Source organism: Amblyraja radiata, chromosome 6 (genome assembly GCF_010909765.2).
Source record: "Amblyraja radiata isolate CabotCenter1 chromosome 6, sAmbRad1.1.pri, whole genome shotgun sequence".
NCBI lineage: Eukaryota > Metazoa > Chordata > Chondrichthyes > Rajiformes > Rajidae > Amblyraja > Amblyraja radiata.
This window is the reverse complement of record NC_045961.1, coordinates 78479564-78500143: the sequence shown is the minus strand read 5'-3', so window position 1 is coordinate 78500143 and position 20580 is coordinate 78479564. Positions and strand designations below refer to the sequence as shown.

Below are 20580 nucleotides of genomic sequence, written 5' to 3'. Positions count from 1 at the left end.
TTTCCCCCATTCTGCATCATCAATCGGGTACAAAGGAAAATTCAACAATATTCGGCATCTGGGATTCTCATAGTACCCGATTGGCCTACTCAACCGTGGTATTCGGTCATACAGGGGATGGTGTTAGAACCATGTTCCATTATTGGACATAGCCCGAATTTATTAATTCATCCAGTAACTGGAGGGGGGCAGTCACCCATGCCATAAGACTATGGATTTGTTGATTTGTAGAGTCTGAAAGACCCACTACACGGCATGGGGCTGTCAGACAGGACGATGAATCTCATCACATCCGCACAAAGACTGTCAACACGGAAGCAGTACCTCGGACACATCAAGAAATGGGGCATATACTGCTTTGACAACAACCTAGACCAAAGGGCCAAGAATATTCCGGCCGTATTGGAATTCTTAACAAACCTCCATTATGATAAACGATTGGGCTACAGTGCCATCAATAGTGCCAGAAGTGCACTCTCCAATTACCTATCACAAGGAACGGAGCGGCACACGGTGGGAACGCACCCCCTGGTAACAAAACTTATGAGGGGCATATTCAATGCAAATCCCCCTAAAACCAGGTACTCCAAAATCTGGGATGTGGGTGGCGTTTTAAACATGCTGAGGAGCTGGTAGCCCATAAACAGCATTATCACTGCAGAAACTGACCATGAAGATGGTTATGCTCATGGCGTTAGTTACTGCACAACGAGTCCAGTCATTAAGCAAACTGAGCCTGGACTCCTTGATCATCTCACGAGAGAAACTGGTGTTTGTCATACATGAGTTAATAAAACAAACAGACCAGGTTCATCGGGTCAAGTGATTGAATTTATGGCATATCCATATGACGAACGTCTGTGTATAGCAAGACATATCCAATTATACATGGAATATACTAAGAGCATTCGAGGTCAGGAAATGGCTTTGTTAATTTCTTACAAGAAACCGCACAAAAGGGTCACGACCCAAACTATCTCAAGGTGGCTCAAATGTGTCCTAAAGATGGCAGGAATAAACACTAATGGTTTTAAATCTCATTCCACCAGGGCTGCAGCAAAATCCGCAGCAAAAATTCTGAGGTACCCACGGACCAAATCCTCAGAATAGCAGGATGGTCATCCGAAAGGACTTTCCAAAGGTTTTATAATAAACCAGTTTTTGGAGCCATCATCATTTTCGGAAAGCATTTTACGTTCAATATTATAATTTGCCCGAAGGGTTACAGGGCTATGATTTCAATTAATAAATGTATTTACTCGTTATATCACACAAGTCTTTGTATAAGTGTGTCTAAAATTGCTAATGATACTCTCTCCCGATACCCAAGGCAGTTGTGAAGCATGGACTCGTTCCACGGCATGAGGTCACAGAGCTTTGAAATCTTCACGTAGTCACTCACGTGACTCCGAAGTAAAATAGTAAGATTAAACGAGAACTTACCAGTTTGAAGTTTGATCTGTATTTTATGAGGAGGAACGTTGAGGGAATACGTGCCCTCCGCTCCCACCCTCCTATGATCATATCAAAACTGGTATCTCTTTGATAATCTTACTATGTTAGGTCATTATAGTTTCTGTGACCTCACACCGCTGCTTTGAAGAATGGCACGCATGCGTTGGAAGCGGGTTCTTCACGTATTCCCTCAACGTTCCTCCTCATAAAATACAGATCAAACTTCAAACTGGTAAGTTCTCGTTTAATCTTACTATTTTTCTTCATTAATCCACACCACTTCCTTTCAAATTGCACCTGTTTCAGCATATCATTTTTCCTCTTCTATCTCAGACTTTCCCCTGTTGTCCCCACCGCAGCCCTCATACCCACACCTTAACATTTATTTTTTAGTTCCGGTGAGAGTTTGTCAACCTGTAAAGTTGACTCATTGTCATTCATCACAGGCACTCCAGCATTTTTTTGTTGTGTATCAGACAGCTGTTGCCCGCAGTACTTTCTTTTCAGATCTTTGTATTTACTACTGTTAGTACTTTACATTCTGTTCTCATCTTAGTCATTATTATACCCTCGATCCATGCCAGAAGTTGGAAAGAAATTGTCTTTAAAAAAAAATCAGCAATTATTGTTTACAATTCCCTCATTATACCTCTGCAGAAAGATTGAAGACTCAAAACCACAAAAACATGAGAAGGAGAGAAAGCTATTCAACAACAACCGGCAGCAAACTCATCAGCTTCTTTCTGAATGTATTTACAATTATGACAATCATTTGAGAGCTCAGTGCTGGTGCTACACACGTTGAAACTGGTCCCTTTGGTGCTGCTAAATTTAAATCTAAATCTAAATTTGTGTAAATGCATAATTTGTCAAATTATCGTATAAAAAGAGGGAAATAAACCTGCTTAACTTAATTTAATTATTTTTTTTTCTTCACGTTCATAGGTTATAAAAGTAGAATTGGGCCATTCGGCCCATTGAGTCTACTCCACCATTCAATCATGACTGATCTCAGCCTCCTAATCCCATTTTCCTGCCTTTTCTCCATAACCATTGACACCCATTCTAATCAAGAATTTGTCTATCTCTGCCTTAAACATACCCACTGACTTGGCCTCCACAGCCCTCCGAGGCAATGAGTTCCACAGATTAACTACCTTCTGACTAAAAAAGTTATTTCTCACCTTCTTTCTAAATGAGTACTCTTTAATTCTGAGGCTATGACCTCCGGTCCTAGAATCTCCCACCAGTGGAAACGTCCTTTCCACTATCCACTCTATCCATGTCTTTCATTATTCTGTAAGTTTCAATGAGGTCCCCACTCAACCTTCTAAACTCCAGCGAGTAGAGGCCCAGTGCTGTCAAGCGCTCATCATATGCTAACCCATTCTTGAATTGTAATTTTGATACATGGCTGATATTTATGTTCCCGGTTGAGGATGCTGCACTTTGTATATATTACTGGGTCCGTGGATATCACACATGTGCTAGTTGAGCCCAAGGCACCATCTTGAGTAGCTATGTTAGATAAATTAAGCCATCACATCCAAGCTCCCATTAGTTATCGTCACCAGGAAGACAAAGCAATAATTTAAATTTTCGGGAATAAGTCTACTACAGGTATCTCCCTGCAGTTTCTCTCTCATGGCTTTCTACAGCCAACTGGGATATTATTTCCTCTGGAGTAGATAGATGCTCATTACTTTGTACCACCCATGTTTGGATAGTGCTTCTTCTTTTAGATGCTCACCGCAGGCAAACTCCCACAGTCGGTAACCCCTTCAGCACCAAGATGTCCAGTAACCAAGCTTTGGGAGATTAAAATTCAATGGTACGCAGTTTAGGGTCGGCTATGTCTATTGGGCATAGTTGGTGGTTCTCAAACTCAAAGAATATGCTATCTCACCTGCTGAGTGTTTCATTATCCTGTGTTTATATTTCAGATTTCCAGCATCTTCACATTTGCAGATTTTTTTCAATTATTTATCTACCACTTTTCATGTTCCTTCTATCGAGCAAACATAGAAAATATGATAGGAGTGGGCGATTCAGTCCCTTGAGCCTTTCTGTCATTCAACAGAATCATAATTGATCCGCCATTTCAAATGCATATTCCCATTCTTTCCCTGTAACTTTTGTGTTGATGCTTCTTGCTTGTAAAGTGCCATTTGACACCCACTACCTACTGTAAAAGAGATTTTCATAGGTAGAGTTCAAAAAATTGTCATCTCAGTATTGAACCTCTTACACCATATCCTGAGACCTTAAAGCGCCCATTAACTCCTGCACAGTGGCGCAGTGGTAGAGTTGCTGCCTTACAGTGCCAGAGACCCGGGTTCAATCCTGACCACTGGAGCTGTCATTACGGATTTTTCACGTTCTCCCTGTGATTGCGTGGGTTTTCTCTGAGTGCTCTGGTTTCCTCCCACATTCCAAAGATGTGCAGGTTTGTAGGTTAATTGGCTTCTGTAAATTGACTTTGGTGTGTAGGGTAGTACAGGGTTGGTGCTGGACAACTTGGACGGTGGGCCAAAGGGCCTGTTTCAGTGCTGTACCTCTAAATTAAACTAAACTGTGCAGCCAAGTTTTGATGTCACTGGATAGCATGGAAACTGACCTTTTGGCCCACCAGGGTCAAACACCCATTTACACAAATCCAATTTTCTATCCTCCCCACATTCCCATGAGCCCCCTCAGATTTTACCTCTCATCTATAAAAAATTGAATGGAATTGAATTGAATATTTATTTTATTAGCCAACTATGCATACATACAAGGAATTTGCCTTGGTGCTTTGCTCGCAAGTAACAACACGATATACAGTAGACAGTCAAAAATAAAACATTATAATTTAAACATGTGATGAATGAAATAAAATACCAGAGCACAAGTAGGCTACAAACCTTTGGCTATTGAGTAGAGCTACTGGTTGTGGAGAAAAGCTGTTTTTATGTCTGGCTGTGGCGGCTTTGACAGTCCGGAGGAGCATTCAAAGAGTTTGTGGCCAAGGTGAGAGGGGTCAGAGATGATCTTACCCCCACTCTTCTTTGACCTTGCAGTGTACAGCTTGTCGATGGGGGAAGGTTGCAGACAACAACCTTTTCGGCTGATCGAATGATGCACTGCAGCCTCCGGATGTCATGCTTGGGTGGCTGAGCCAAACCAGACCATGATGGAGAAGACTCTATGATGGCAGTATAAAACTGGACCATCATTGCCTGTGATTGATTGTATTTTCTCAGTTGTCGCAGAAAGTACATCCTCTTTTAGACCTTTTTGACTGTGGAGGCGATGGTGGCCTCCCATTTAAGGTCCCTGGAGATGATGGTTCCAAGGAACTTAAATGACTCCACAGATGTGACTGTGATGTTGTTGATGGTGCGTGGGGGGAGGGGAGGGGAAGCTCTCCTATCAATTCCTCCATCTTAAGAACATTGAGCTCCAGGATGTTGCGATGGCACCAGGACGCCAGCTGTGTCACTTCCTGTCTGTAGGCAGATTCCTCCCCATCCTGGATCAGTCCAATCAGAGTTGTGTCATCCGCAAACTTGAGAAGCTTGACAGAGGAGTCTGTGGAGGTGCAGTCTTTGATGTAGATAGAATAAAGGAGAGGAGACTGTATGCAGCCTTATGGTGCTCCAATGCTAAGGGTCTGCGGGTCCAAGATGAGCTTTCACAACCTCAAATGTTGCTTCCTGTCTGTCAGGAGGTTGATGATCCACTGAGGAGTTCAGGCACTGTCAACTGGAAGAGTTTGGAGTGTAGTAGCTCGGACACAATGGTGTTGAATGCAGAGCTAAAATCCACAAACAAAATCCTTGCCTAGGTCCCCTGGCGATCTAGGTGCTGGAGGATGAAGTGCAGGACTAGGTTGACTGCATAACCCACTGATCTATTTACCCGGTATGCAAACTGCAGGGGGTCCAGCAGGGGGTTTGTGATATTTTTCAGGTGGGCCAGTGCGCCTTTCAGGGGTCCTCATGATTACAGAGGTCAGTACGACAGGCCTGTAGTCATTAAGACCAGTAATCCTTGGCTTTTTAGCTACAACAGTGGAGACTTTGAAGCAGGCAGGGACAGTGCAGGTTTGCAGGGACTGATTGAAAATGTCTGTGTAGACTGGTGCCAGTTGTTTGGCACAGCTTGAGGGTATAAGGGGAAACACTGTTCGGTCCTGGCGATTTCTGGCTTTTCTGTCTCCTGAATAGCTTTTCCACCTCCTCAATTGCTATTGTTAGTGATGGAGAAGTGGCCAGACTGATGTTGGGCTGCAAGGAGGGGGTGGGTAGTGGATGATGGCCCAGTCTTTGGGCCCTCATAAGGTTAAAGTAAGGTTAAGTTAACGTGATCAATTATCCTACCGAACCAGCATGATTTGGGATTATCTGACAAAATCGGAGAACGTGGTGTAGTCCCACCTGGTCACTGGGAATGCGGAAACTATACATGGATTGAACCTAGGTTGCTGGACCTGCGAAGCAGTAGATCTGCTAGTGTGGGTATGTTGTAACGAGGGAAATCATTTGGACACAGCGGGATCTCATGGACTGCAGCGTATTAAAACCAGATAGCAGCTTTTAGAGAAAAAACGTGCGGGAGAATGAGGGAGCATCTGGGAAAAGGACAGGTATGTTTCAGGTAAGGTTTACTATTCAGACTGATGGAGTAAAGTGAAGAAAGTCGATAGAAAGAGGTAAGTCAAAGAGAGGGGGGGCACGCAAGAGGTGATAATTTATAGGTGGATTCAGGTGAGGAGGGAAGGATGGCAGATAAGTGCAGATAGTAACCAAAGCAGTAGGTGGAGTAGAGACAGACGTTAGAGAGGTCGAATCTGAGAAGAAGGAATATAGAGAGTGAAATGTGGCACCAGGAGGGATGGATAGTGGGTGGTAGGGAATGGAAGGGGGAAATGGGAGCAGAAATGAAAATGTGGGACTGGGAGTATGGAGAGGTGGGAGATGAGTGGATGATGGAGGAGGGGAAAGGAAGTTGGTGATGGGCACAAAAAGTGAAAAGAAAGGTGTGTGGCACAGAGTGGGGGGTGTGGGGTGTTTACCTGAACATGGAGAATTCAATGTTTGTGTCATTGATAAATGAGGTGCTGTTCTTGCAGTGTTGTGGCAGGGTGGGGGCGCTGCAAGCCGGCGCCCTGCCAGCTGCGTGTTAGTTCATTCTACTTTTATTTATTTTTAGTATGTCCTAATGTGGGTTTTTAGTGTTTCTCTGTGTGTTATGTGTGGGGGGTGGTGTGGGGGGGTAAGGGGGAAACAGTTTTGGTTGCCTGCTCCATGGAGAGGCAACTTTTTTTTTCATGTCGCCTCCCCCGTGGCCTAACAGCAAGGTTCGGGCGGCCATTCCCGGAGAAAAACGCCCGGGGCTTCAGCGGCGGGCGCAGCGTGGACTCTCGTTGCGGAGTGGGCGAGCCCTCGCTGGGGCTCACCAGAGGGGAGTGCTCCGTTTCGCTGGCCCGTGGCAGCCGGCAGCCTGAAGCCGCGGTCTGCAGAGCTCCAGCTGGCGCTGCGTCTGCAGCCCGGGATCCCTCGTGGGGGACCCGGGGGAAGAAGAGCTCCAATTGCCAGCCCGTGGCCAACTTCTACCGCGAGCCTGGCGTGGACTTACCAACAGGAGCGGGGTCCCTCGCCAGGGATCCCTGGAGGGGAGTTTCGACCATCCTGCAGCCTGCGGTGCTTCGGGCTGTGGCGCGAACTTTAAATCTTCGACCGCCGGCCTGCGGCCTACACCAAATTGAAGCCGCGTTCTCCGGTGGGGAAGAGCCGATTCTGGACTTACCTGGTCTTTTTACCTTGTCCTTTTACCATCTGGATGCCGGCAGCAACGGCTGCGGAGGGTTGAGGTCCCGACCACGGGGGAAAATGAAGGAATACTGGCCAAATGTTGTGCCTTCTACCATAGTGATGAATGCTGTGGTGGATGTTTGTGTTAAATTTTTAGTGTGTTTTTTGTGTGTTCTTTATCATTGTACCGCTGCTGGCAAATTAATTTCACTTGCACTTTATGTGCAATGTGACGAATAAAACCGTATTGTATTGTATTGTATTGAGAGAGTAATCACTCTTGGCCAGAGGTGAGTAATGATCACACTACCATCCACACCTTGAACCTCAAGCTAAAAATACTTCTATTCTGTTTATGATCTGTGCCCCTGAAGCTTCTGCTGTGCTTGTCGCAGGCAAATCGGCACAGTGCTGGGTCATGAATTCTTACTGAAAGCTTGCATTGTAAGGGATGGTAGAGTTGACCTTGATTATATCAGCAAGATTGAATAGACTAGGTTATATTCAGAGGAGCTTAAAGTTAAGAATGATTGTGCAGAGAGGAACAGATCAAACGTGGAGAGAACAGAGCTTTACGTTTGTAGGGGTTGGCGATCAGAGGGAGGTTGAGGAACATAAGATCATCAACGGTGATGGGAATCAGGAACTCACACTTGGCCTGAGGGTGGTGGATTACATAAAAATTAGTCTCAAAGCTTTTTCTCACCTATTATTGCTATGGTGCGAACTCCACCGTTTTATGATATATCATGACTTTACATTTTCAAGTTGTTATTCCACTACCATATTTATTTATTGCTGTTAATTGCTATGCCTCAATTATGGGGTTCAAATGCTTTCTAACTGGCTTTTAAGGATGCTAATTATGACAATTGAATCATTATGCTCTATTCCATATCCCACTGAGTATTGGCCACAATGTGTGCTAAATTCAGGCAAATGAAAGATTAAAGTCTCCGACTGATAACCTCAGTCAATAAAACGTAGAAAAACGTTGAAAATGCTTAGTTAACTATTTTATACTGTGTCAATAACAATGTCTGGGCTTGCCAAAGAAACAAATGTTTATCGACAAAACAGTTTGACCCAATCACATGGGCACCTGGTTTTTGGATGATTACTTCTTCAGATCCAATACTGTATTTAGTTTAGAATGCACACCAAGGGACCACTGAACGAGATCAAACAAGTCACTGAGATTACCAATACAGTTAACCTAGCTCACAGAATTGTTTTTCTTCCATTTTCTAGCCCAAGATGTCTGAGCTGTCAGGTGTTTACAAACTCTGTAAGCATCAGCATTGAGTCAAATAAAAAGTGCAACAACAGTTTGAAATCTGGCACAAAAGGATGATGAAGATAAAAACTTATAGATGTAATTAAGTATAAGTTCTGGTGCGGGGACAATGACTACACCAACACCAATGACTACACTCATGGTCAGGTGAACTCCCATGAAAAGGTTAAAAGAGGATGGTGAGGAGATGGCCTGGGTTAATATGGGGGCGCAGACCCTTGTCATTTGTGGGCAGGTGAGCAGCTGGTGGCCTTGGGCTTGTCCCAGCAATTGAGTTTTGTTCCAAAAGGAGGTGCTGGTGGTCTCAGGCTTGTCCCAACGGCTTAGGCTTGGCACAAGAGGAGGTGTTGACAGCCTCAGACTTGCCTTTGCTGCTCAGTCTTGCCTTCAGTGAGGAGGAACTGACAGTTCCTCGGGCTTGTCCCAGCGGCTCAGTCTTGCTCTGCATGTGAAGACACAGTCCCTTGTCATCTGTGAGAAGGTGAGGAGACACTGGCAGTCTTAGGCTTGCCGTGATACCTTGGTCTTTGCCTCGAAAAGGAGGAGCTAGTGATTTTGGGCTTGTCCCAGTGGCTCAGTCCTGGCCTCAAAGAAGGAGCACTGTCGGTGGACATGCTGGACTGAAGGGCCTGTTTCTATTGTTCGTAACTCTCTCAATTGAAGCCCATTTAGTTACTCTGCTAATAACATGTCCTGTAGACTTCAAACACCTCCCCAAAAGAAAATCAGTATCGTCCACTATATGATATGTTATGATATCATATGATGATCTGCACTGAGGTTCTTGCATTCCACCTTATTTGTGTGTTCTTTGTAATGGCACAGATCGCATCCTGATACTCCACTACACTGATTGTCTCACACTGTCCAAACAAATTATGGACTCTTCCTCTGAATTGCTCGCTTAGCAAGAAGATAAATATTTTCATTTATCTGCAAATGTTAAATCATTGTCCAAATAATCCTTGGATTCTCAATTGCATTTGCCATGGGATAATTAATCATGATTTTGTTCATGAGTCCTTCAGGTTGTGTATCTCATTCCCACTGCACTGCAGTACTTTTCTATCTGCTCCCAGTGAAGTAAAACATGTCCATGGCTTCCAAAAAACTTCTTAATAGTATTTTATATTCCAAATGATAATCTTCATTGGTATCATTGGTTCCATTATTACCTCACCTTTGGGAAAATTACCTTTCCATTGTACAATTTCACCACAGCTTGTATTTCATTCGCCTCAATGTTTTTTTTTAAATTTCACTAACCTGCCACTGTTCAAAATATTGGCACAATATCTGGCTGAGATCTATTACAGTGGATCTTGAGCTTGGCAGCTTTCCCCCTCTTTATGCCTCAACACCTCTTCACGTGGGCTCTTATCAATCTTTCTGTACAGGTACAATGGATAACTACTCAGAAATTGAGCACAACACCTATTCTCTTGGAGGCAGCCACACATCAACTCCACACTCACATTTTGTATGTTGCTCAATGATCCGCAATACACAGCTCTCACCAACTGTCCATGTCTCTGTTTACGCAACTATTTGCCATATATATTAATGATTTGGAAGAGGGAATTAGGAGCAACACTAGCAAGTTTGCGGATGACACAAAGCTGGGTGGCAGTGTGAACTGTGAAGAGGATGTTAAGAGGTTGCAGGGTGACCTGGACAGGTTGAGTGAGTGGGTAGATGCGTGGCAGATGCAGTATAATATAGATAAATGTGAGGTTATCCACTTTGGTGGCAAAAACAAGGGGGCAGATTATTATCTCAAAGGCTTACGTCAGGTAAGGGGGGGGGTACAGCGAGACCTGGGTGTCCTTGTACACCGGTCACTGAAAGTTGGCGTGCAGGTACAGCAAGCAGTGAAGAAAGCTAATGGAATGTTGACCTTCATAACAAGAGGATTTCAGTATAGGAGTAAAGAGGTTCTTCTGCAGTGTATAGCGCTCTGGTGAGACCACATCTGGAGTATTGTGTACAGTTTTGGTCTCCTAATTTGAGGAAGGACATCCTTGTGATTGAAGCAGTGCAGCGTAGGTTCACGAGATTGATCCCTGGGATGGCGGGACTGTCATATGAGGAAAGATTGAAAATAATAGGCTTGTATTCACTGGAGTTTAGAAGGATGAGAGGATATCTTATAGAAACATATAACATTATAAAAGGACTGGACAAGCTAGATGCAGGAAAAATGTTCCCAATGTTGGGTGAGTCCAGGGGCCACAGTCTTAGAATAAAAGGGAGGTCATTTAAGACTGAGGTGAGAAAAAACTTCACCCAGAGAGTTGTGAATTTATGGAATTCCCTGCCACAGAGGGCAGTGGAGGCCAAGTCACTGGATGGATTTAAGAGAGAGTTAGATAGAGCTCTAGGGGCTAGTGGAGTCAAGAGATATGGGGAGAAGGCAGGCACGTGTTATTGATAGGGGATGATCAGCCATGATCACAATGAATGGTGGTGCTGGCTCGAAGGGCCCGAATGGCCTCCTCCTGCACGTATTTTCTATGTTTCTATGTTTCTATGTCTCAGTTCCACCTAGTCTCAGATCCAACTAGTTGTTGACTACTTTATAAGGCACATAAGCTTTACAATCAACATCTGCAAGAAGAAGGTCCTCCAGCAACCATACCCTGCTCGATAACACTGTCCTTTCACAATGAAGGTCAATATGGTCAATGTGGACCTCCTCCTAAATCTTGGGTGCTACCTCTCTCCGATTTCTATGAGGAAATTCATCATCACATTCATGTTCACCACAGCCTTTGTCTGACCAACGAAAAGGGTGTTTAAAATTCAAGATCTCAAACTTGTAACAAACTCCTGGTCTACAAAGCAGCCATGATCAATATTGTTCTGTATCCTTCTGAGACCACTCAAGACACTGAAAGGATATTGCCATTGTTCTTCTGTAAAATCCGCCAAAACATTAGGAGAATCAATTGTCCTCCTCTGAGCTAATATCCCAGCATTAAGGATATATTACACTCTGTCTATTGAGCAGGCCATGTTCTTTGGATCTCAAGACCCCCAAAAGAGTCACTTTATTCTGTGTTCTGCCACAGGAAGAGATTACCAGGTAATCAATATCTTAGGTCAAAGACCCATCACAAGAAATATATTTTCCTCTCTATACCAATTCTGACAAAGGGACTTTAGCCTGAAACATTGATTCTGTTTCTCATTTCACAGATGGGCCCGATGTGCTGAATATTTCCAGCATTTTATTTCAGATTTATAGCATCTGCCATTTTAGTTTTGATTTTCAATGTTGCTCTTTCTAGATAGTGACAAATACCATGAGTAGATTTGGGGGTGGTATGTTTAAGTGGTTGACAATGCAATTTGTCAAGTCAAGTCAAGTCAAGTCAAGTTTATTTGTCACATACACATACGAGATGTGCAGTGAAATGAAAGTGGCAATGCTCGCGGACTTTTGTGCTAAAGACATAACAACCAAACAAACTATAAACCAATCATAACACACATATTCTTTTACATAATAAATAATGGAAGGAAAAAACGTTCAGTAGAGTTAGTCCCTGGTGAGATAGGCGTTTACAGTCCGAATGACCTCTGGGAAGAAACTCCTTCTCAACCTCTCCGTTCTCACCACATGGCAACGGAGGCGTTTCCCTGACCGTAGCAGCTGGAACAGTCCGTTGCAGGGGTGGAAGGGGTCTCTCATGATATTGTTGGCTCTGGAGTTGCACCTTCTGATGTATAGTTCCTGCAGGGGGGCAAGTGAAGTTCCCATAGTGCGTTCGGCCGAACGCACTACTCTCTGCAGAGCCTTCTTGTCCTTGGCAGAGCAATTCCCAAACCAGATGGTAATGTTCCCGGACAAGATGCTTTCCACCGCCGCTGCGTAGAAGCACTGGAGGATCTTCGGAGACACTCGGAGATTGACTGTTCTAACTAGAATTCTATTGAGTTCAAAACAATGGATTGGCAGCTTTACTCTCATATGATAGATTATATTGGAGATCTTCAATGAAATGAAGAATGGGGGCATGGGAAATGTGGTGTAAATGTAAGTTGGAAGTTTAGTTTAGTTTAGTTTATTGTCACGTGGACCATGGTACAATGAAACTCTTTTGTTGCGTGCTAACCAGTCAGCGGAAATACAATACATGATTAAAATCAAGCCACTTAGAGTGTACAAATACATGACAAGGGAATAACTTTTAGTGCAAGGTAAAGCCAGTAATGTCCGATCAAATATAGTCGGAAGTGGTGACTAGATGTTAGAATAAACAACAATCATTCATCCTGAGATATCTTGTTATCTGTAGCTATACAAATAGCACCACAACATAAACATTTAGGGAACATAAAACAACGCATTTCAGTATTGAAGGATTGAATGGGAAAGAAGGAGAAGCGATCAAAAAGACGAGAACAATTAAACTTACTTGAGGTGGGAGCAGTGGTAATCTGATGTATGCGAGCAGCATGCCAAGATCGCGACATCTCCTCTGCAAATCATATTTCACCCACATCATCAGGGCATGAAATATCGTCTCTTCATCTGGAACATTCACATCATCACTTACAAGAAGTTTCAGGATGTCATCTGTAGGCAACAGCAGAAATTCTTGATTTCTGATCACCTCCATAATGTGTTCCTGTGAAATTAAAAGAAACGACTCTTGTCAGAAATCAATCTTTGGTCACCATAGATTCTGTTATTACATGGTTAATCCTAAATGTGTAAAGATCAGTCTTTTCCCCATGTTGCTTCCAGTGCTACTGAAGTAATTTCAGAATTCTGACATCCATATTGTACATGGAAATCTCCTTCATATCCTTGGGTTTTGATTTCAAAGAACACTTCGCTAATCAATCCCTTGTTATCATGCAGCATGTAAATTGAGCATTTAATGCATCAAGTCTATACCAACCAGTTTGGTTTTAAATATCTTTACCAATCTGATCGGGTACTGATTGGGGATGATCAGCTATGATCACATTGAATGGCAGTGCTGGCTCGAAGGGCCAAATGGCCTACTCCTGCACCTATTGTCTATTGTCTATTGTCAATCCACACTTACTGGATATATCACATGTTCTCTGGTAATTGCTTAAAATTTAGCAAGCCATTGAGTACACAATGCATAAATCAATGACAGAAGAACACATGATGAAAATACTACTGGAGGTCCTTCGTACCTTTGCCAAAGATTTGGTGGATTTGCCATGGAAACTGGTCATATTAAAACATAATCAATAACACCTTTTAATTCAGATGCAAATGCTGTCCATGAAGGTTTGAGTGAAAATATCCTAGTAACTTACAAAAGGTCCAAAGGTTCATGTTCATGATGACTATATTGCACATAACCAGATGAATCAAGATTCAAATGCAAAGTGGTTAAAGTTATAAAATAAGTGATCATTTTCCTAATAATCATATTGACATTTAACAGTTGTACAAACCATCCCTTTGACCAAATTCTCTCGTCCTTCAACTCTGACACTTAGAAAATAAGCAAGGCAATTATCTTGCAGAGCCAATAAATTATACAGCAGAATTGTCTGTTATCAGAGTATATCAGTAAAGAGGCGCTCCTTGAATTAAAAAGATATTGATAAATTTTAACGTTAGATTTCCTCAGTGAACACTATGCATGATCTGATCTGTGATATGTACTACTATACATCTACTATACATATTATTATACAACAATTATGCTCATACACCTTTCCAGCTGTACCTGCCGTTTCCCGAGTACCTGCCGTTCGCGTTACGAGCCGCTAAGAGATGTCCCGAGCTCCGACGTACCCGCTACGTACATTCTACGTGCTTACCACAAGTTTGATTTTTGTTTTAACTCGGGAGAGCTCTTGAATTACCTCGTACAGTCCGACAGGCCCTTAAGCATGCAGTAAGAGGTTTGGCCACCTGAGCTTCTGAAATGTAATTTAATTGAAGCATATAATTTGCCACCGTCAATTCATTCAAACTTCAAATACAGGATACAGTACACCCCTGAGGTAAGGAGGCATAATGGTCCTAAAAATCTATCTGCATTGCGATCTTTTGTAATCTGCCTTAACAAAAAAAAGCAAAATTTGTTCTTTTCTCTGCATTTTGGTTATATTGGTTCTTTTTTTCCCCACATAAATTCCGTGTGAAGACTCCCGGGATGCGTCATGGAGCTGAGCAGTGGACGGGCCGCCCAGAACAACCTGGTGGAGAACAAAGAGGTACCTGGCGGAGAGCCACCAAAACCAAAGAGGGTTCCTGCAGGGAGCTGCTGAGAGCAAAGAAGGACCCGGCAGGGGGTCGCCAATGGGCCGTCTGCGGCCACATGCGGCGGCAGGCCTGGTTTGCCACTGTGAGAAGATAAGATCGGCGTCGCGAACTTGTAGATACAATCCCACACCCCGGGGGCTTGCTTGGTTCGGAAGAATCTCCGGGAGCCCGGGACAATGGACGCCCGCGATGGTTGAGCCTCATGGACTGGCTCGCTCAGGTCAAAGTGAGCCGCTTTCAAATGAGCAACAGACACAGTTTCATGCCGGCCTCCCATGTCCAAATCAAATGTAGTGGGCCCGTGCCGCAGAAAGGGACCTTCATACGGGCGCTGCAAGGGTGACCTGTTGGAGTCACGGTGAAGAAAAACATATGGGCAGCCCATCAGCGGCAGTGGTACATGGGAAGGGGCCACTCCACGACGCGACGTTGGGATGGGATACAGGGCACCGACCCTCTTACGCAAGCAGATGAGCTTGAGCTTGATAATGGGGGTTCCTGGGACCCATCAACAGCAGGGACAAACTCCCAGGGGACGGTGAGCGGAGCACCATATACCAACTCCGCGGAGGACGATGACAGATCCTCCTTGGGGGCCGTCCGAATCCCCAACAGGACCCATGGAAACTCGTCTATGCACCCAGGGCCCATGAGACGAGCCTTCAGGGTGGCCTTCAGACAGAGGTGGAACCGCTCCAACAACCCATTTGACTTGGGATGGTATGCTGTCATGTGGTGGAGCAGTTCCACCGCTGTCTGAAGGCTCAGAAGGCACTCAGGGCTCAGATTCTGGTGGACACGGGGCAGAGGTCAGCTTATTGCCCCCATCTGGACTCGACCTTCATGCTGGTAAGAAGGGCTGGTTAATTGCTGCGAGTGGCAGTTCAATCCACATATATGGCGTCCGCACGGTTCCTGTCATTTTCGGCGTGTGCCCATTTATCATCGCGGATGTGACCCAGCCATTGCTGGGCGCAAATTTCTTGTGAGCACATTCGCTCCTCGTGGACGTGAGGGGCCAACATCTCGTCAACGCGTAAACTTTTGAGAAGATCTCCTTGCGCTCTACTGCACCCACCGCGCCGGTCAGAAACCCTGTAGTGATGGTGGACAATGTCTATGCCTAGGTACTGGCTGAGCTTCCGGACCTTGTCACCCCCAAGTTCGGCTCGGCAAGCCTGAGGCACGGTGTCATGCATCATATTCTGACATCGGGTCCACCGCTCCACGCTCGCGCCCGCAGGCTCGTTCTTGACAAGCTCCTCATAGCAAAGGCAGAGTTTCGGAGTATGCAGGCCATGGGCATCGTTCAACGCTCCAACAGCCCATGGGCCTCCCCGCTGCACATGGTGCCGAATGTGCCCGGCGGCTGGAGGCCGTGTGGGGACTACCGCAGCCTTAACGAGGCCATGACCACTGACCATTACCCTATTTCCCACATACAGGACTTCTCAGCCCATCTGGCCGGGGCTAGATTCTTCTCCAAGTTCGACCTAGTCCGGGGATATCACCAGATCCCTGTTCGACCGGAGGATGTCCCCAAGACGGCAATTCGGGGGGGGGGGGGTTGGTTGTCATGTGGTGGCACCAGGTGACAACTCTGGTACCGACCCCATGACTAGCGCCTCCCACACCAAGACACCGCCCTCCAGATCCGATGGTTCGTTGTGCCTCTGGGTTGCCACCAGGTGCCGCCACATGACCACATGAGAGAATAAACACGTCTAGTGCACGCAACTCGTGTCCGATTAGTTTTTGGCTGAACTCCTTCGAGTCCCCGCCACACAACACCCATTTTTTGGAGTAAGCCTAATATATCACAGTTAGAAAGTAGTGTGACCTAGAGAGGATGCAAAGGATGTATGTGGAGCAGAAGGCATTGAGGTATATGGATTGCAGAACAAAACATATAGATATAAGGAACCAGAATGGCTGGGTATATTCTGAATGCTAACAAATGTATCACAATGGAGAAGAATACCACTGACCTAAACATCTCTGACGTACGAACTTTCAAAAGGGGGGTAATATTTAAGAAATAATCAAATAGAATTAACGAATTAAAAAAAGGCTATTAAGAAATAATTAAAAGCACTTGGAAACATGAATGATTAAAACAGCTAAATATTGTAAAATATGAAAAGTACTCAGCGGCTCTTACCTTATTCTACAAGGGTAGTGGCACAAATGTAAATGAATGAGGTTACCATTCCTATCTTGTGTTAAGCAAAAGGCTGCTCATGATGTGGACCGCACCATTCCAAAGGGTCCAACAACAGTCTCAAAGGTGAATTCAGCCGTGCAGGAGGCAGACAGATGTGCTGACATCTCATCTCCAGCTGCCAGCTATCAATCTACATGATTTGCACCATTGTTTAATCTTTGATAAATCCCAATCTTTGGTAACATAGAAACATAGAAAATAGGTGCAGGAGTAGGCCATTCGGCTCTTCGAGCCTGCACCGCCATTCAATATGATCATGGCTGATCATCCAACTCAGTATCCTATACCTGCCTTCTCTCCATACCCCCTGATCCCTTTAGCCACAAGGGCCACATCTAACTCCATCTTAAATATAGCCAATGAACTGGCCTCAACTACCTTGTGTGGCAGAGAATTCCAGAGATTCACCACTCTGTGTGAAAATATTTTTTCTCATCTCGGTCCTAAAAGATTTCCCCCTTATCCTTAAGCTGTGATCCCTTGTTCTGGGCTTCCCCAACATCGGGAACAATCTTCCTGCATCTAGCCTGTCCAACCTCTTAAGAATTTTGTAAGTTTCTATAAGATCCCCCCTCAATCTTCTAAATTCTAGCGAGTACAAGCCGAGTCTATCCAGTCTTTCTTCATATGAAAGTCCTACCATCCCAGGAATCAGTCTGGTGAACCTTCTCTGTACTCCCACTATGGCAGGAATGTCTTTCCTCAGATTAGGAGACCAAAACTGTACGTAATACCCCAGGTGTGGTCTCACCAAGACCCTGTACAACTGCAGTAGAACCTCCCTGCTCTTATACTCAAATCCTTTTGCTATGAATGCTAACGTGCCATTCGCTTTCTTCACTGCCTGCTGCACCTGCATGCCTACTTTCAACGACTGGTGTACCATGACACCCAGGTCTCGTTGCATCTCCCCTTTTCCTAATCGGCCACCATTCACATAATAGTCTACTTTCCTGTTTTTGCCACAAAGTGGATAACCTCACATCCCACTAGGGGCACGACAAAGCATGGCAGCTAATTACTGAACACTGGCAAGGGGTTGAATTTGATAGGCAGGTGGTTGAACAAAGGCCAGAGATAAAATCAGAAGGTGTGAGACAAAAGAATTTAAGAGTTTCAAATTGTGATGCCAGTGTATTTTACTATAAACCAATATAAGCAGTTCCTTGTTTCTACCCTTGAAACAATAGGTCTGCACTAACCATCCTACACCTATCCACGATACCCTCACATTATTCTCCCAACGCCCATCGTTGGTACAATTTATAGTGGCCAACTAACCTATCAATCTGAATGTCTTTGGAAGAAAACTGAAGCACCCTGATGAACACCATGTGGTCACAGAGAGAATGTGCAAAATCCATACACAGTGTCAGTGGTCAGCCTTGTACTTGGGTCACTGGAACTGTGAGGTAATAGCAGTGTGCTGCTTCATGTGCCTGGAGAAGAACATGAATTTAGAATGTCTCAAATCAGTGGTGTAGCAGAATCCAGCTAAGAGTTGCTCTGTAGATGTTTGTGCTCAACTACAGGAAGAGTATTTAGATTGCAATCAAAAGTATTACACTTGTTAGCTCAGAATAACAAAATTAAGAAAAACGTAACAAATAAATACTGATTTTAACAGTCTGTGCATAACTAGGCAATTAGTGCCAGAGTACAACTTCAGAAAAGTAATTATACTTGCAGTCATCAGAATATCTACAAAAAAATATTTTCCAAAGTCTGAAAATTGAAACTACAATGTTATTTACTGCATCAAGAAGATGTCTCGCGTTCAAGGACAATTCAGCACAGGCATTATATAATGGATTTGTCAGCAATCCCTCAGTGCGAGAAACTGAAAAAAAACTACATTTCAACATTGTTGAAACTCCGTAGCAACTTTCTTTGCAAGGAAACATTTTAGAAATTCTTTAAAATGTGTATGAACAATAATGCTTTCTTCTTTCTTTTGAAATTTTTGAAGAAATTATCCACAGAGGTCTTGCAGTGTCACAACAGTTGGTGTTTTGATGTACTGTACCACAGATTCATACAATATGTATGAGAGTTCTCTCACAGCAGGACAAGAATATCCATCATCACTAAATAAAACAAACAGAGTTCTGTCACTTCTTCATTTGTGTTTATTTCTGAGTTAGGCTTGAAAAACGCCAGAACTCCCGGTCATTTTTCTGCTCAAACCATTGTGTGAGGAACGGAGGTGGGAGATCGCTGTACAAGGAGAGTCAGAAAAAGAGATACGATCAAGACACTCCATGATGCTTTATTACACACCAGAGAGGAAGGTGATCTAAAGCACAGAAAGTGCAATGTGGCTCTGTGCTGACCGGGCAAGAAATATAATCATTCCAATGGAGAAGGAGGGGGCACCAATTCACCCAAGTGATAACAAGGCTAAAAGCATTAGGCCTTGAAGGCTGGTCTTGACTGGTATTCCTTTGAGCACAGAAGATTAAGCAATTATCTAATTGAAGGATTTAAGATGATTAAATACACTGACAGGGCAGATACATCATCTCTAATGGGAATCTCAAAGCAATATAACTTTAAAATTGGAACCAGACCTTACAGAGGTGACATAGGTATGTCTCAACAAGGGCAGTATAATTTCCCACAAATAATCAAAGTAACCAAATGAAAAATGCACAACTAAAATTGAAAGCCGAGTCCACGGCCTACGAATGGTGCAGAAATCAAGGACTGTAACACCATCAGGAGGAGTATTCGGAATGGAGCAGTCAGGAGGTGTTGTAAACTATTTGCTGAAAATCTGGCATGACCTTTATTCCAAGAATTGTAAGTTTGGCTTTTCTCTGGTGATGGATGGAGACTGAATGAGCAGGTAATCAATCGGTTGTTGTCTTGACAACAGATATAGTGTGCAATTGGAAAAGAGGTAGCAGGGATTAACCCTCTTAGTCAGGGTGGTGGAAGACCAAATTAAGAGGTAGTGAGCTGTATGAACAATCATTGAACTGAGTTCCTGAATGTCAATAGTTTTTTTTAGTATTTCCCAACACTCAAAATTGTAATGATGCAAACCATAATGATTTAAAAGACAAATACTGAAATAAAACAGAATTTGCTGGAAACACTCAGCAGGTCAGGCGGCATCTGTAGAGAATGAAGCAGAGTAAACAATCCATGTCTCAGACAGTTACGCTGAGGGAACTCAGACGTAAAAAACAGCTGGTTGTCTTTCCATAGGTGGCACCTAATCTGCATTTTCTATTGTTATTATGCACACCAAGGTAGATGTAGACATCCAATGCAAAATGGACAGTTGATATCATTGTGGAATCTGCACTGTGCATGAAACAGAGGTCATGGGCTTGATATAGCCATCCAAAAATAAACGTGTGGTTATAGAAAAATGTAGACTCAGCCAACCATATAGGTTCAAGGTTCAAGATTCACATTTATTTGTCACATGCACCAATTAAGGTACAGTGAAATTAGTTACCATGCAGCCATACAATTTAAAAGAACACAACACACAATAAAATGTAACATAAACATCCACCACAGCATTCTTCAC

The 20580-nt window shown here is 43.8% G+C and overlaps 1 protein-coding gene across 1 annotated transcript in view; it reads right to left on the bottom strand.

The window, feature by feature from the left end:
- klhl1 (kelch like family member 1) overlaps positions 1 to 20580 on the bottom strand; it is a 203423-nt gene that overhangs the window by 96740 nt on the left and 86103 nt on the right. The window contains exon 4 of the mRNA XM_033023035.1: positions 12969 to 13181. Within this exon, the coding sequence (XP_032878926.1) occupies positions 12969 to 13181 (213 nt within the window). The remainder of the gene's footprint in view (positions 1 to 12968; positions 13182 to 20580) is intronic.